We start from the raw sequence: 16,247 nt of genomic DNA, 5'->3' as shown, positions 1-16,247 counted from the left end.
ACAAGCATCCCACAGGAAATGTGAAGGTGATTGTGGCAGAATATTCCACAGTCCACTTTGTGTATGAACCACAAGGAAAACTTTTATAAATTTGTATTTGATGGTATTTGACACCATATAAGCTAAATCAAATATCCATACTGGCTGTTACATATTTTTTGAACCTGCCATATGATTCTAATATACTGGGCCTCTGAATTAGAGATAAGAAATGTGACAAGTTGTGTGTGGTCAATGGACTCACTGGTTAGTTACTCTTTTGGGAAATGTGTAAGTCATAATACTCCAGAATGATACAGAAATGATAATACAATTTATTGAAGGCAGCATGACTGACCATTAAATGAAAAAATGTCAACTCACTGCTTATCAATCAATGGCTTTCAAGAATATGGGAAGATTGCAAATATAAACATAGAGATAAGACAGCAAAATAATCAGTTTTTAGAGAAATGGAGTTTGTTTATCCACTACTACTATTTCTTAATTTATATGAAATATTCAGTTGCACAATAGGTATTTTTATGACCAAGTGTGTTGGGTCCTGGGGGCCGAGGTACTATGGCCCACACTATGTTTTTTTTTCTCTCTAGAGGGCAGGACCCCCTCAATATTCAGAGGGCCCTACGTCAGAATATCATGTTGGGCCCCCTTAATTGTCCAGAGAAGCTGGCACCTCTGTTTATGATGAATTTGAAATGATAGTAGTTTCCTTCAGTGTCTACTAAACCATTTTTTGTTACTATAATGCATAAGGTGTTGGTGGTATATCTGTTACTGAATAGTTTAATGTAAGCATGCTTGAGCAATGGCAAGGTATAAATGTAATGAATCTATAAGATGACTTTGTGTATCAAATGTGGGCAGGAGCAATTATGTAAAGGCGAGATGAAGTGCTGCCATGTTCTTTCATAATTTCCCTTGCCTTTCCTGGAGTGTACTGGATGTTCAGAATTTGAGACAAGATGGAGTTTCTGTTGGTGTTCTGCTGTTAAGAGTCTGAGATAGGATAGAGTTTCTGTTGGTGTACTACCCACCCGATGGAGGCAGTCTCAGATGTGGCACTGGAACCCTAAACTTTTTATTCTTAAACTATGGGCTGGGACTCATTACTGGGATGGCCATGCTAATTCATGCTCTTGTAGTCTCTGGACAAGATTACTGCAACATGCTGCCCTTTGAAAAGGGACAAGAAACTTCAACTGATGCAAAATGCTGTTTCAGCGGCTGGTTGATTAGAGCACAGTATTCTAGCATTGTTCAATCTATACTAGAATGGCTATACTATTGCCAGTTGATTACAGCATAATGGAAAGAGTTGGTTCTTGCCTTGAAAGCTCTAAATAACGTAGGATCTGAGTACCTTAAGGAATACCTTTTCCCCTTACACATTTCCACATGTACTCTATTCAGCATGTGAGGTCCTGCTCTGTGTCCTCCTACCAACAGATGTTCTGTGAGTCTACTAAGAGCAGGGCCTTCTCAATAATGGCACCAATTTTATTGAATGCCCTCCCAAAGGAAGCCCACTAGGGTCCAACAAAATAAAAATCCAAATCTTTGAGAAGGACTAGAGCACTGGTTAATTTCACTGGTCTCCTGTGCGGGTATAGATGTACCATTTTGCTGAGTTTGTTGGGGAGTTTTAAAGTTATTGTTGAATTTGTTTATATTCTTATATTTGTTCCCAGTCTGCTGCAGTGTTTCTTTTTTGCTATGGGGTTATTTAATGTTGATGGCTTGTAATGTTTTTATAGTAAAATGATAACTAATTATAAAAAATAAATAATGCATAGGTTTCTATCCTAAAGTATACCTTATTTTTATACAAGGAAATATAAAGTGAGTCACAGCCCCGAAGATCCTCAAGAGCTTGATTTTAAGTTAGTCAACTGAAGATATGAGCATTAGAAGAAATAAATAAATACTTTGCTCATGTCACTTGTACTGCCATGAGGGAGAGAGACTTGGGTTGCATTCTTGAATGTTTTCTGACATCCTGTTAGTATTAGTAGTGCTTAGAATATTTCAGTTCTTGCATTGATGTGTTTGGCTAGTTCTTGAGGGGACATATGAATATATCCAATGCTGGATCAAGATTTCAGGAGTCCTAGCAAAAAACACCCCATGCGTTGTACCCCTAAAATTTTGAGAGAATGTGGAGAGGCCTGCTATTATTGAGCTCACCCAGTCCCTCTCAGAGTCTTAGGATGAGATTAGAGATCCTTGCTTATCTGGGTTCTTTGCAAGGCTCAGAGAGCTTGGGGCAGTGGGTGAGCAGCGGAATATTTATGCTTCATGGTGTCCGATACAATGTGAGAAACAACCACACCCACTATGTGTTCTACAAAGAAGTCTAGAATGGGAGGAGGTCTCTTACTTACAGAGGGATTAGATATTTTGCTTTGTGTAGCGCATTCAGGAAGGTCAGAAGTTATACCTTTGACTGCTTTATAAACTTCCAGGCCACCATTTGCAAAGACAGTCAAATGAAACTAATAGTGGAGTTGGCCTGGTCTCTGTGCCCTGGCATTTTCCTGACCCTGATTGTTTTCCATAGTGTCTCTCATATTGCCTATCAGTGTGCAATAGGACATTTAGGAACAGAGGAAGTGCCTTATACCAAGTCTGTGTGAGAGGAATTAAAATATATGAATCCCTGTAGGCCTGTGTGTGGAGGTGAACAACAAAAAGAAATGGCTAGGTGCCTGGATTCAAATTGTGGGGCTTGCACACAGAGAACCCCACTAGCAGAGTATTAATCTCACAAAAATAAGTAGCACAGTAAAGTGTTAAGAATATAGGTTGTTCAACCTTTCTTATCCCATTCAGCTGCACACAACAGCTGACCTTTTCCTACCCCTTTTGCAATGAGCACTGTTAAGTAAGTTTAAAATGCATTACTTACAGATTCAAAGTCTCAAGTCATGCATTGTTCCATGCAGCAGCAAGGATAACACAGGCAAAATACTCTTAGGTAGAAAGCACAGAATACAGTTCCAAACATGTGCTGTAAGCCTGGGAGCAAGCTAACTCATGTCTGTCTCATTACATGATGCAGAAAGAGAGAAAGACAGCGGGGGGGGGGGGGAGAGAGAAGAAGTAGAACAAGTAGAAAGGCTTCCAGAGAAGAAGGGGCATGACCTAGTTGAGTCTATCTAGCAATACAACTCCTTTAGCTCTTCATGCACTAACTAGCCCTTTGCTTCTTAGTTGTATTTGACCACAACCTCCTGCAGTCCTTCTAGCTCACTATTGCCTACGCTGACTATCAGGTCTGTCCAGGGTTTCAGGCAGGTGACATTCCCAACTCTATCTGGAGATGCCAAGGACTGAACCAGGAATCTTCTGCATGCAAAACAGATGCTCTGAGCTGAACAGCACTTCTGCACAGCTGAAGCAAGCATGCCTTAAATACAATGCCAGTTGGAAAGTAAACAGGTGGCAAAACTCACTTTGGATTTGCCCCTACTGATTTCAACCCTGTTTATATTTGGTTTTGGTTTCGGCTAAATGTTTGTGACACACATGCTGAACTTGCTTAGGATTGGCCAGGTTAAAATTTTAGTGACACATGAATATGTCTCTTTTCAGCCAGCTGTTTTCTGTAAATAAATTAGCAAACTTGCTTCAGGGAAACATTGCAATGGCTCATCTTTTCAGGCTGAGGTTGCAGTGATATAGAGCTGCTCCTAATGAGCTCAGGAATTGAGAGGGCAGGGGCGGTTCCTAGGCTTTCAGGGCAAAAGCAATGTGGTGAATCTTTCAGTGGTTTGGCATCAATAACGCAGAAGTGCTGCTAAAGTAGTAAATGGGAGCACTATATCTGACATCATGTTCAAAGAGTTTGTGCTTGAAAGTTTATCGATCATGTTCTTCTGCAGCAATGGATGTGCTTTCCAATGGCTTTAGAGGGAGCATTAAGTATTTGAGTAATGCCCAGGTTAAAAAGCAAATAGCTCTATTCCTTCTGACTTCCTATGTCATGCATTCTTCACTGCTTTGTCCACAGGACTGCATACTGAGATATATCAGGACTGAGTTTGAATTTTAAACCCAGATTAGGTTAAACTTCAGCAAATGCATTCAGCATTTTGGTGGGTAGCCTAATATTTCTTGAAATAGTACTAAAGGCAAAACAGGAACCTTATATCCCATAGGTACTTATTAAAGGCTAATCTATGCCAGGACTAGGAGAATAATTTAATGGCTAATATAAGGAGGAGGAGCAACAGCCACAGGAGTTGCTCTTAGTAGAAGGAGCAACAGTAAATGAGCACATTTCTCACTGTAATGGGTTCTACTGGGACTTTATCATTCATTTTCAGTGTCTACAGCTGAGTGTAGCAGAGAATCAGCAGTGCCTACGGCAACAATATCCAATGTCAGAAACCTTCAGCATGCTATTGGGCACCAGATTGCTAGAGGGGCCACTGGGGATATTGCGGCCCAAGGAATTGCAGGTCTGAGGCAGCAAAAATGAGAAAAAGTATCTTGGTCTCCTTGGTGTTCAACCAAGGTAGCTCTACAAGGTTCTTGTGACACATGCCTGCCATGTGGCAGACACAGCTAATTACTGGCTCTCAACTTGCAGCATTACTTTTAGTTTGAGGTAAGGGCATGACTGTGGAGAGCCCCAAGTACTCTCATATGGATTAATCTCAGAGGACCTGGTCTTTCAAAAGTGGGCTGTGATTAGGGATGTTCATTCTGTGTGAATTTATGTGAATGAACTTAATCCTGGCCACTTCCTAAGCTAATTTCATGGATTGGAATGCAGCTATCCTTTGGACTATACACTTCTGATTTTACGATGCAGGTTGTGGGTCAAAGATGCATACAAATTGCATATTTCAGGGAGAAATTCATACAAAAAAAATACTTTAAAAGTGTATTTTAGAGCGGAAATGTGTGCAATTTAAAAAATTGATGCATTAAAAATGGGGCAGAACGGATTTATGATTAAACATATGTGAAACTGACACCGGAGAGACTAACCCAGGCATAGGCAAACCTCAGCCCTCCAGACTGTTTTGAGACTACAGTTCCCATCATCCCTGACCATTGGTCCTGTTAGCTAGGGATGATGGGAGTTGTAGGCCAAAAACATCTGGAGGGCCGAATTTGCCTATGCCTGGGCTAACCTGTCTTTCCTTTGTTGTGTTGCGATGTGGTGGGGAGCTTATAAACAAGGACAAAATAACACTCTCCATTGGATTGTAGTCCATGTTTCTAAAATATTTCCTGATTTTTTTTATTTTTTTATTTTTTTGGCAATGATTTCAGCAAGCGGCACATGATTTCTATACAACTAATGGTAAAACTTTACAAGTCGGCACAAGTGACCTTATGCCAAGTGTTACGCCGTTGCTCAAGAGGCAGAGACAAAACTGGCTCAATGCTCCTGATGATGGTTTCTTTATTGCTACAGAAGAGACCAGGTAAGAGAAAGTGGGGAGATAAGAGCCTGCAAGAATCAAGAGTGTAGAAAGCTCGCTCGCCCTCTCATTGCTAGGTAACCTTCTGAGAATGCCGAAATGTATTCTTATGCATATGATGGATCCCGCTAGTCAATTCCCACAGGTGTCAAACACACTGAAACAGTCTCCATCAAGTGCTACGGTAATATTTATAGGCACATTTAAATCCGTACAAAGGCTGTAATCGGTGATCCAATATCAGTATCTCAAACAGGCAAAAGATCCTTCATTCTGTGCTAGAAAGAGAGGCTATTGTAAATATCCGTTCCTCACTTTCCATCATATGACCGAAGAATAAACATTTCCCCACAATTTAGCACTTAGGAAATGGTTTTTTGTACTCCGGCTGAGAGGTAGATATAAAAGCTGTGGGTTTTTCAGAGGGTGAACATGGTTTGTTCATAGATTATTGTGTGGGGTTTTTATTCTTCCCGATATCTTTTCTTCATCATCTGACCATTATTTATCTCTGTATAAAGAACCAAAGGCAGCCTGTTCCTGCAGTGCTACCCTTGCTTAGTCCTTTTATTAAAACATCTTTCCATTCTTATTTACAAGCACAAAGATTTCTGAGTGCCAATGCTTCCAGTGCGCTGATTGCCATGGAAATCCCTCAATTACAGCTTATTCAGTGATGGCTTGATGATGCAACGCAATCCCTTTAAAACGCAGGGGAAACTGGCAAATTTATTTTAGATTGAGATGCATCTCTCTCTCTCTGTGTGTGTGATTATACATAGGTACATGGATGAATATTTACAGAACAGCTTCATTTATCCAAATAGCTTGAAAGCAGTTGGGAAATAAGGAATAACTTCTTGAATATTTCCATATGCCGCTGCTTGGAAGAATAGAGAGCTTCAAACATACTGATTGCTCCAGGAGAAACTTGTTATGCTGGTGTTTCCAGCAGCAAGCTACTAAACATGGATGTAGAACACATGACTCTATAAATAACTGTGTGGAAATGTTGAGGACACCTATGGCAATCAACCTATGCATATATTTTATTAACCTGTTGCACGTTTGCTATGAGAAACACCAGTGTGCCCTGAAGTTACTGTAATGCAGAGCTTTCCAAACTGTGTGTCGCGACACGTTAGTGTGTCGGCTGCCGTGTGCAGGTGTGTTGTGCAAACGCTCCCCACGCTCCTCCCGGGGCTGGAAAGGGGTTAGTTTAACCTCTGGTTTGCTAGTAAAATTGAATTACTGTGTTCCGAAATGATGCATGTCTAAAAAGTGTGTTGCCAGTATGAAAAGTTACCAAGGGTTTAATTTACTTAGCTTTGCATGGACATGGACTGGAAACTATTCACAGTACATTGGGATGCTTCAGAATTTGAATAATGGCAGCTCAGCTTGAATCTCTCTTCCACATGAACTTGATCACAGGTTACTATCAATGATGTAATGTGTTTTATGAAGCAGAGTGTTTTTATGAAGTTTTCCTAAATCCTGGCGGTGCTCAAATTAGCAACATGCAAAAGGATGGCTTAGGGAACCAACACTGGTATATATAGGTTACTTTTTCTGAACAAGTTGAGTTTAGCAACCCTTGAAAATCACTGTCTTTTGAAGACAGTGCCCTGCATAAATAGTTCTGTACCTAACCTTGGCATGGAAAATATCTCCACCATAAAATTTCATATTCAGTTGCATATGTGTTTGGGCTCACATACCCAGCTACATATTTAAGGGCAGTTGCCCCAGCCCCACTGGTGAAATGTTAATTGTTGCACTGTTGGAAATTATTAAGCTGGAAAAGGAGCCTTATCTAATGTTGGGACCAAATTGTTAGTAATTCACAATTATTTATTTGTTTTCAGTGTCTGCATCTTGCCTATTTATGGACACTTTATGCTGCTGACAGTCAACAATAAATGGGATGCAGCTTTGTGTCCTACAAGGGACTAACAGTAGGAGTTTTGGCCTTTTTCTTCTTCTTTGAAGACTTGACCCTGGTGTCAGGTACAGGCAGTTGTGAGAGGTGATCCAAGAGGCAGCGCAGAGCTGGGGAGTCAGAGTTGAGGGACCAAGCCCTGAGGCCGAGCTGAGGGATGCACAGAAACACAACCGAGGCAGGAAGATGGTTGTAGCTCAGACAAGATCACTGTAGACAAATGCCTTTGACTTGTCTAGAAGGGCTCAGCCTGGGTAAGTGGAGCCAGTCCAGAGCCTAAGACTACTCCACAGTTGGAAGATGTCAGGAAGAGCTATGACTCAGTGGTAGAACATAGAGTCATTCCCTGGAATCTTTAGGTAGCACTCGGGAAGAGCTCTGTCTGACTAAAAGTCATAGTAGATAATACCAAGGTCAGTGTACCAATGGATTGATTTTACATCAGGCAGTTTCCTCTCTTTGTGTGTTCCAAAATGCAATTCTCCCTGGGTTCTGTGTACAGCTGCAAACAGAACTAGAAGCACCCACATACCCTGCAACACGTTGCAATGAAAAACCAGGATGCCACCTTCCACGTCCGCACTCTGACATGAGTCGCATGACCCGCTTGAGATAAGGACTCTAAAAAGTGCTTTTTTCAGGCATGGCACCCAAAAACACATGTTTTGGGATGCTGCACAAGGTCTTCCTGTCCCCCAAAAGTGCTCTTTGGGGGCAAGATTGTGGCATGAGATTGTGGTGGCCAAAAAGATCACCACAATCATGGGGGACGGGGATGGTAATTGGGACAATTGGGTATATAGCCAGTTCTAGCCTCTGCAGCTTCTGACACTATTGGCCCATATGGGCAGCCTGCTCCATGTTGTTACTATTTATTAAGTTATATACAACTTAATGCCAAAATAGAATTCCATTGTGTGGTATTGTAAAAAAGAAAAAGAAAAAAGTGTGATATTGTGAGGTGGTTGTTGTGTTTTTTTTTAAAAAAGAAGGATTAACTTCAAACTGTTTATTAGTGAACAAAACAAAAACATGATAATCTGTCTATCGTGGACTTCCAGAAGTGTGGTCTGATCAGAGATGCTCACCTGGGGAGGGTGGGTACTTTATATCAGAATATAGGATTCCAATATTGTTACCATTGTCCATCATGAGTTCTCTAATCTCTAAAGTCCTTTATGAATACACCCAAGAACAACGAAAATATTTTGTGTGTGGAAACATTACATAAAAATAGCAATGTTACAACATTCTCTTGATAACGCTAAACTTCTATGGACAATTTTTCTAGGCACTTTACTTTTGTACTGCAGATACCATTATTTATCAGCATATTGGTACATTTTTCAGGCTGGCTTGCTCCAGCCTCCCTGTTCTAATATTGCACCCAGGTATCTAGGGTGGAATTATTTTAGAAATTCTGGCTTTTTTCGCAGTTAAATAGAAGCAAGGAAGGACTGTGGAAAAAAGGTAGATCATTTACTCTACTGGTGGTTTCCCACAACCCTGCCCTTAGTGAAAAGAAAATCAGGATGTTCTGAATCGATATTAAGTCCTCTGCAGACTAAATTATTTCCTCAGTCTCTTCAATCTTCATTTCTATCGCCTTGTGTGTGTGTGTGATTGCTGCATTTGTACAAGACAAAAGATCAGAGTAAATGCACACACACATAGATTTTAAGGCACGCTCTCATCACCTGATGAACTGCAACACTGAGTGATGAGTGAGCAATTGCAGCTCTTGCAGCCCATATTTAGGAAACACTGGCTCTTCACAGACTATCTACATCTGTGTGCAATCACTATGTGCAAGAGAAGAGGTACTGCAGCAGAAAAACTCATCAAGAGTTTCCATGCACTGGTCTGGGGAAAAGCTACAATCGACAAATGTGGTTGCTAGTGGAGCCATTCCTTCCTCCATGCATTGACTGAACACACACATTGTCTTCGCAGTGTAAATGCAATATATTTTTTTCTGGATTCAGTTTACACTTTTAGCTGCTAGATCTGTAGTATTGTGTAATATTGTGGTGAGAAATTATGTGTGAATAATCTCTTGGAATCCTGGACCCTACAAGGGAATGGAGCGGGTGGAGGTTAATAACTTGTGAATATTTTCCAATAGTTAAGCCTGTGATTCATCTCCCCAATAAACTGCTCATGCAGAGAAACTTTGCAGTTGCTTGTTAATCTCTCTATATTTTCAAGAACTACAAGGTGCTATGAGCCTATATAATACATCTTAATTTAGCTGTGTTTTGCTAACCCAGGCTCATTTTAGGCTTTCTTGTCCTCAAACGAAATAGCTGTAATATAGGTTCTTTTGTAAATGTCTTTTTTTAGCTTAATGCAGGGAATGACTATGTTTTTAAAATTGTCTTCATTGTGCTAAATTGCCACTCTTGCTTTTTATATAACCAAAGAATATAGAAAAAATCATATTGCATTAGCCAGAACTTCAGGAGCAATGTGACTCTGAGTGACAGCTTGGATTTGTTTAAACTTCATAATGCAAGGACCATTACCATGAAAATGAATGATGAAGCTGGTTGCATGATTGAACCATATTATGCCTTTTAAAAAATGCCACAAATTTGTAATTTGTATGTATAAAATAAATATCATACATACAGAATAAATGTAGTAAATTTGGACTAGCAGAATTGGTAGGGATTGAAGAGTTATAGCTTAGTAACTTCGTAATATGTAGTAGGGCATCTACTTTCATGCAGAAGATCCCAGGTTCAATCCTTGGCATGTTCAGGTAGGGTTGAGAATGTTTCCTTCTATCAGTCGGTCTGTGTAGATAATATTGAGGTAGATGGACCAAAGGCAGCTTCCTCTCTTCCTCTGTTAAGGTCATCTGCTAGCAACACCATATGTATGATGTACTCTTTGCATGAAGGATGTTTGGCCAAAACACTGAAATTCTGGAATTCAACAATGGAATTCAACATTGTGCTATGGCAAACATCCAATCAGGGAAAGCATTGCAGCTGCCAGGTAGAACAGCCCCCCTCCAGAACCACCTCCATCACTGCTTTGAGGGTTCTCCTGAACCCTCCATGACCCCACTTTGGGGACACTGTTGGGGCATGGGAGGAAGCCCTGTCGTGCAGACTGCAGCTCTTGTGCATGGCTTGTGTTGATGGGATTTGTTAGGTGACTCTTGCCTTACATTTAGAACGAATTCAAATCAGCATTATGCACGAGGAAGCCCGCCATAAATCGGTATCCTTCAGCTGCTTTTGGGTCTAGTCTCTGGAGCTTTGTGTAAGACCTAGACTGGGAAATTGCTCCAGATCCTGGTGATTTGAAACATATGTAAAATATGGACTGGACTTCCCAACATTACACCATTATTTTAAGACAGTTATGAGCCATCATCATAGTCCTTCACAGAGCTACCGACTTAAAGCAGACTTTAGTGTACCATGAAGTTAAATCAAAGAGTATTAGATTTAGGTTGCAATGCTCCTATACCATAATTCATTTGGCAACTGTTCAAAACATATTTGTTTAGGCAAGTCAATCCAGACATGTTGACATATGTTTTAATCTGTTTTTTTGCTTATAGATTATTTAAAACTTTTTTTTAATGTTTTAAATAGGTTTTCAAATGTATTTTTCTGATAATTTTGTTCTTTTATATTTTTTGGAAGCTCTGTTGAGCTTTTATTACAGTCGAGCAGAATATAAATCTTGTGAAATAAATAAATAAATATGCCCGCTTACCTGTTAAGGCCATTAAACTCAATGTGACTAACTTCTAAGTAGACGTGTATAGGAAATGACAGAACTGAACCCTCAAATATCCTTGTAGGTGATCCTAAAAGCTCTGATTTGTCTTGCTTCTTGGACCTAGGACATGCACCTTACGTGTTTGCTTTCAGAAACAATGACGTCCCTTTGTCAGGGATGGCCCAAGACATTTTGGCACCTGAGGTGAACCACAAAATGCTCTGCTCCTTCTAGGGAAGAAGGAGTGAGTGAAGATCTACTTCAAGAACAAGGGCTAATAATAATAATAATAATAATTACATTGGAGGGGGAGACCAGCAGTATCCTCTTTTTCATCAGGAGACCACTGTAGAGGCAGCGCTGGGGATAGGGGGGCTGCCAAGGAAGTAGCAGATCTGGCCTCCAAGGAGCTGTGACAACAAAGGCCATGGACTCTGCATTCCTTGAAGGCTGGATCTGCTGCCCCTGTGGATTCTGCTGCCTGAGGCAGTTGCCTCATCTTGCCTCATGGATTGGCCAGCCCTGACCATTGGTGTGCTCCCAGAAATGTGCTTGCCCTGTGAACCATGCAGCCAGTCTAAGTATTGCACTACTCCTGATTACTAGCAATGGAATCCCATATGTGTCTACTTGTACGTCCTATTAACTTCAAGGGAATTTACTCTTCCGGAAATGGGTACAGGATTACAGCCTAAATACTACATTTTTTCAGTTATGATTGAGACAGGCTTATTATGTTGGACATGGGCTATTATTAATGCCAAGGTCTCATTGGTAGTTACCACCTGAGTCAATTTGTTGACTCAGGTGATAACTACCCATCATTCCAGAAAATATCTTATTATATCTTAACATAAAAAGCAGCCAAAGGATTTAAGTAGTTGTTTTTAAAATAAATAAATTAAATAGTGTTGCTGGGAATTGCTTTGGGCAGGTGAGAGGAATCTGGGTGGATGGGGAGAGAAGACACACACACATGAGGCAGAATAGTTACCCACCTTTCAGAGCTTTAGGGAAAAGGTGATAAGAGCATAGCTACAGAGCAGTGAAATGCAGTCATTTAAAGGACATATTTACATATATTTTGGTGAAATTTTGAGTGCTCTGGAGCAGGGAGAATGGACTTATGTGTACAGGATGCAAACAAGGACAAACAAATAAAAGTTAGTCATTTGCCTCTTGTCCAGATGAACAGTTTGACCCCAGCTCTGCTGAAGATTCCTCTCATGGTCTACAAAACCATAGCTGGTGTTCATAAGTTGTTGAGACCATGCAGAATATTTCATTGATCATTGTTAAACAGCATTGAACAGCTCATGTGCTGGAAAAAGTGGGATTCAGATATATGAATATATATCTATATATCTATATATATATCCCTGCTTTGGTAACCTTCAGTACAATACTGTTCAAGTTTGCTCCGAAGTAAGTCCCACTGTGTGGGGTTTGGCTCCCTAGCAAATGAGTTTAGGATTGAAACATTTACCATTCTTCTATGTTAAATATACTACTACTAGATTCATCATTCTTAACATTTTTCTGTTTTGAGCAACATGGGAAAATGATTGGCTGCGCAGTGTATAAATCAGCCAGTTGTTTCTGTAGACCAGGGATGGGGAATCTGTATTCCTACAGATGCTGTTGGACTCCAACTCCCATCAGGTTCATTCAGCATGACCAGTAGCCAACAAATATGGAAACTATGGCCCTTTAGTTGTTGAAATGTACCTCCCATTATTCCTGACCATTGGCCATGCTGGCTGGGGCTGAAGAGATGGGAGTCCAATAGCACCTTGTAGGTTACAAGTTCCCCATTCCTGCTGAAGACTTTCCTTCAGTGGGCCAATAAGCATATTTGTGTCTAGAACGACTCTTGAATGACTCAATGCTTGTTTCATTTCAGTGCGGAAGCAGTTAGAAACCTTCTCACGGTAAGTGCCTACTCCACTGGGAGCATATTCACTAAAACAGCAACATGACCTTCCATTTTATAAGTCTGCACAGCTTTACCTTTTGATGCTAGTAATTCACTTAAGAGGGCTCACAGTAGTCTCACCACACTGCAGAAACCATTTGTAATTCTCAAGGTACCTTTTATCCCCAAACAATTGGCTTCCTGGGTCTGTAATACTGCTTTCTGCTAATAATTTTCCTGCTTTTATTTGAGATATCTGGAACCCTCTAGAAGGTGGGGGCGTGGAAATAGGTCTTAAGTACCACTTCATCCTCTTCTGCTTCTCTTTAATTGACCCAGTGGAAAAAGGGAGGATATTGCAAGTGTTTTAGCAATTATCCCAAGAAATAAGAGATTCAGTGGGTTTGCGTTTATGAAGTTTAAACAGCAGCTTTGACACCTTTTCCTATTGCTCCAGATCAGGATCTTAATGATTCAATCCTGTACCCACTTGCATGGGAGTAGGCCCCTTTGAACTCAGTGGGGCTTACTTCCGAGTAGACATATATAGATGATTGCATTGTTCCAAACTGTACCATCCAGACCGAGCTGGGTTCCTTTCTTTGGGTTGCAAAGCCTCCTGACTGTTAGGCAATGAAATGTTCACAGGGCTGGTTCCTCAGCTAAGTAATTCAGTAGCATACCCTCCAACATTCCTAAAAATAGGGACATTCTATTCTACATCATCATGGCTGCCCCCTTTCTTTTGCACATCAATTTTTTTATTAAAGTTTTTGATGATACAGACAACCCTCTGAAGCCCATCTAGCCCCACACCCACCCCAACCCCTATAACCTCCTTGTCCCCCACAACCCTCAGCCAGCTATACCTTTCCCCATCACCCCCAGGGCCTGTTCTTGCCCATCCAGCTGCCACCTTCTCTTCAAGCCTGACCTCCTTCCAGTTTTTTATCTCGCATGACTGGCTGGAGCAGAAATATCAAAAGCAACACGATGGCCAGAAACAATAACAATGTGAACAACTTTATGGAATAATTCAAAACATCAAAACTAACGAACTAAAGTCTCTGAAAGTCCTTAAATGAATCACGGTGCCAGACTTTACCAGGCGCAGAGCAAACTGTGAAGCTTTGTATAATCAGCAAATGTCCAATTCTGATGTCCAACTCTGAACTCTGCTGAACAGTGTTTCCGGATAACAACTACTGTTTCGCTGAATTCTTCACCAGCCAATTAGTTCAACACTTGTAAGCAGAAAAGAGACTTTAGTTTGTTAGCTTTGATGTTTTGAATTATTCCATAAAGTTGTTCACATTGTTATTGTTTCTGGCCATTGTGTTGCTTTTGATATTGCTGACTCATATTTTGTAACACAGGGATTGGTTTGTTTACTCATTATGACCGGCTGGATGGCTGGCTGGGCTCCTCTCCAGGCCGGAACAGTTGCAGCCTCCCTTGGTGGGAACAGCAACATTGGCGGGGTCCCTGTTGCCTTCCTCTCCCTTCCTCCTCCTCCTGTTTCTGCTACTGCTGCTGCTACACCAGCCAACTGGCCTGTCTGCCTGTCTGCCTCCCTCTTCCCCCAACCCCACCTTCTCTGACTCCCAGGAGCAGCAGCAATGGAGGTGGCGGTGGTAGAGGAGGAGGAGAAGGCAGTCTCAGTCACCAACTTTCTCTTCCTTCCGCTTCTCCCAAAGTGGAGTCATTTCTGGTTAGCGTACCTTAACAAAGATGGGAATTCGAGGCTCTACGTGACAAACTGAGAAGCCATGATGGCTTAAGGGTTTTCATGACAATTCCAGCATTTTCGGGGCACTCGGAGACTATACAGTAGCAAGCTGATGTTGGTGGGAATTTCTTGGGATTGATTATGAGGGCATGTTTGGGATTTGGGGCTATATCAGAGTCTAGGCAGCCAACAGCAGAGAAGGGATTCCAATCAGGAAAGAGAATTGTGGGGCAAAGAGGAGGAAACAAATACTACAGAAACCATTTTTACTCTAACAGGGTCAGAGAGCCTCCAGAACTTATGGTGAGCCAGCAACTCAGGGAAACGAGCACTGGGTCAGTGGTGCAGTTTGATATTAGAACCTGGAAAATGAACCTCTAGACGGGGGCTTTTTAGATGGTAACATGTTTTTCTTTTCTCCACTTACTTCAAAATGTGGCAAGCCAGCCCTGCTGCATTTGTGGGTTCTCCTGCTCATTCTGCTGAATGGAGCCCTGAACATCTCCCTCTAAGTCTTTTCCTGATGATAACCTGCTCAAGGGTGGACATCTTAAGCAGCAAGCCAGGAAAACAGAATATTGGTAGAAGGGGAATAAGGGTAGGGCTGCAGGGAATAAGGTTGCAGCTCCATGGTAGAGCATCTTTTTTGCATGTACAAGGTCCCAGGTTCAATCCAGGATGGCTTTTGTGGTATGGTCTCATAATCTATACCAATATCTATATAGTTGCTTAGTCACAGCGGTTCAGCTAGTTAGCCTAGTGTGGGAAACCGCAGATGACTTAACTTAATGCTTGAAACACTGCAAAATATTTTGGGAAAAAGTTTCCAGGCTGTGTCTGTAATTTTGTGCAACTTGAAGGGATTAGAATTACTTTGTTTTGCAGCCAGGCAAATTTTACCGTACAAGAAATCAGGAAGGGGAAACCCTTCAGACATATACACTAAGCTATAATAAAGAACCAAGAGGCTAGATAATAAACAGTGTCACAGTGAACCAAGAGAAAGTCCAGTAGCTTTGAACACTGCCATGTTTAAATTCAAGATTAAAATATGGCACAAATGTAATGATTTTAATTTACAAGTACCGGCTGCCTTATTGGATTTTTCTGTTAGAAATTGAAGCTACAAATCTTAATGCTAGGCTGCCTCTTTGACTTCAGTATATGAACTTGCTTTTGCTTCTCCCCTTCCTCCATTGTTTTTATAATTCTAGGTGCTTTCTCTGTGCAGAAGGCAATGGTGATAACAAAAACTGAGACTAAAATAGCTAATAGACCCATGCATCCATTTTTCTAAATGCCTAAGCAATGGGATACACAGGATGAACTGCCTCCTCAAAGTCGGCTTCTCTGTTGACCCTGCCAACTTTTAATCAAGGTCCGCTAAAAAGCTTACCCGCAGCTTCACATGTAAAGAAAATAAAGTCAAGTTGGGAGAGAGAGGCATAATCTGACCACTGTGTCTCTCCAATGACCTGGCAC

At 41.1% G+C, this 16,247-nt stretch overlaps 1 protein-coding gene across 4 annotated transcripts in view; it reads left to right on the top strand.

The window, feature by feature from the left end:
- The window catches only part of MTA3 (metastasis associated 1 family member 3), a 122,377-nt gene that overhangs the window by 92,445 nt on the left and 13,685 nt on the right, over positions 1–16,247 (top strand). The window contains exons 18-19 of one of the 4 annotated variants that reach the window (XM_083433046.1): positions 5,287–5,441; positions 13,025–13,052. The exons of 1 other annotated variant lie outside the window; for it this stretch is intronic. In XM_083433046.1, coding sequence (XP_083289172.1) covers positions 5,287–5,441; positions 13,025–13,052 — 183 coding nt within the window. The remainder of the gene's footprint in view (positions 1–5,286; positions 5,442–13,024; positions 13,053–16,247) is intronic. 2 more of the 4 variants (XM_083433047.1, XM_083433045.1) reach the window with 2 other exon arrangements.

Source organism: Podarcis tiliguerta (assembly GCF_965153285.1).
Source record: "Podarcis tiliguerta genome assembly, chromosome: 3".
Classification (NCBI taxonomy): Eukaryota; Metazoa; Chordata; class Lepidosauria; order Squamata; family Lacertidae; genus Podarcis; species Podarcis tiliguerta.
This window is presented reverse-complemented; position numbering and strand designations above follow the sequence as displayed.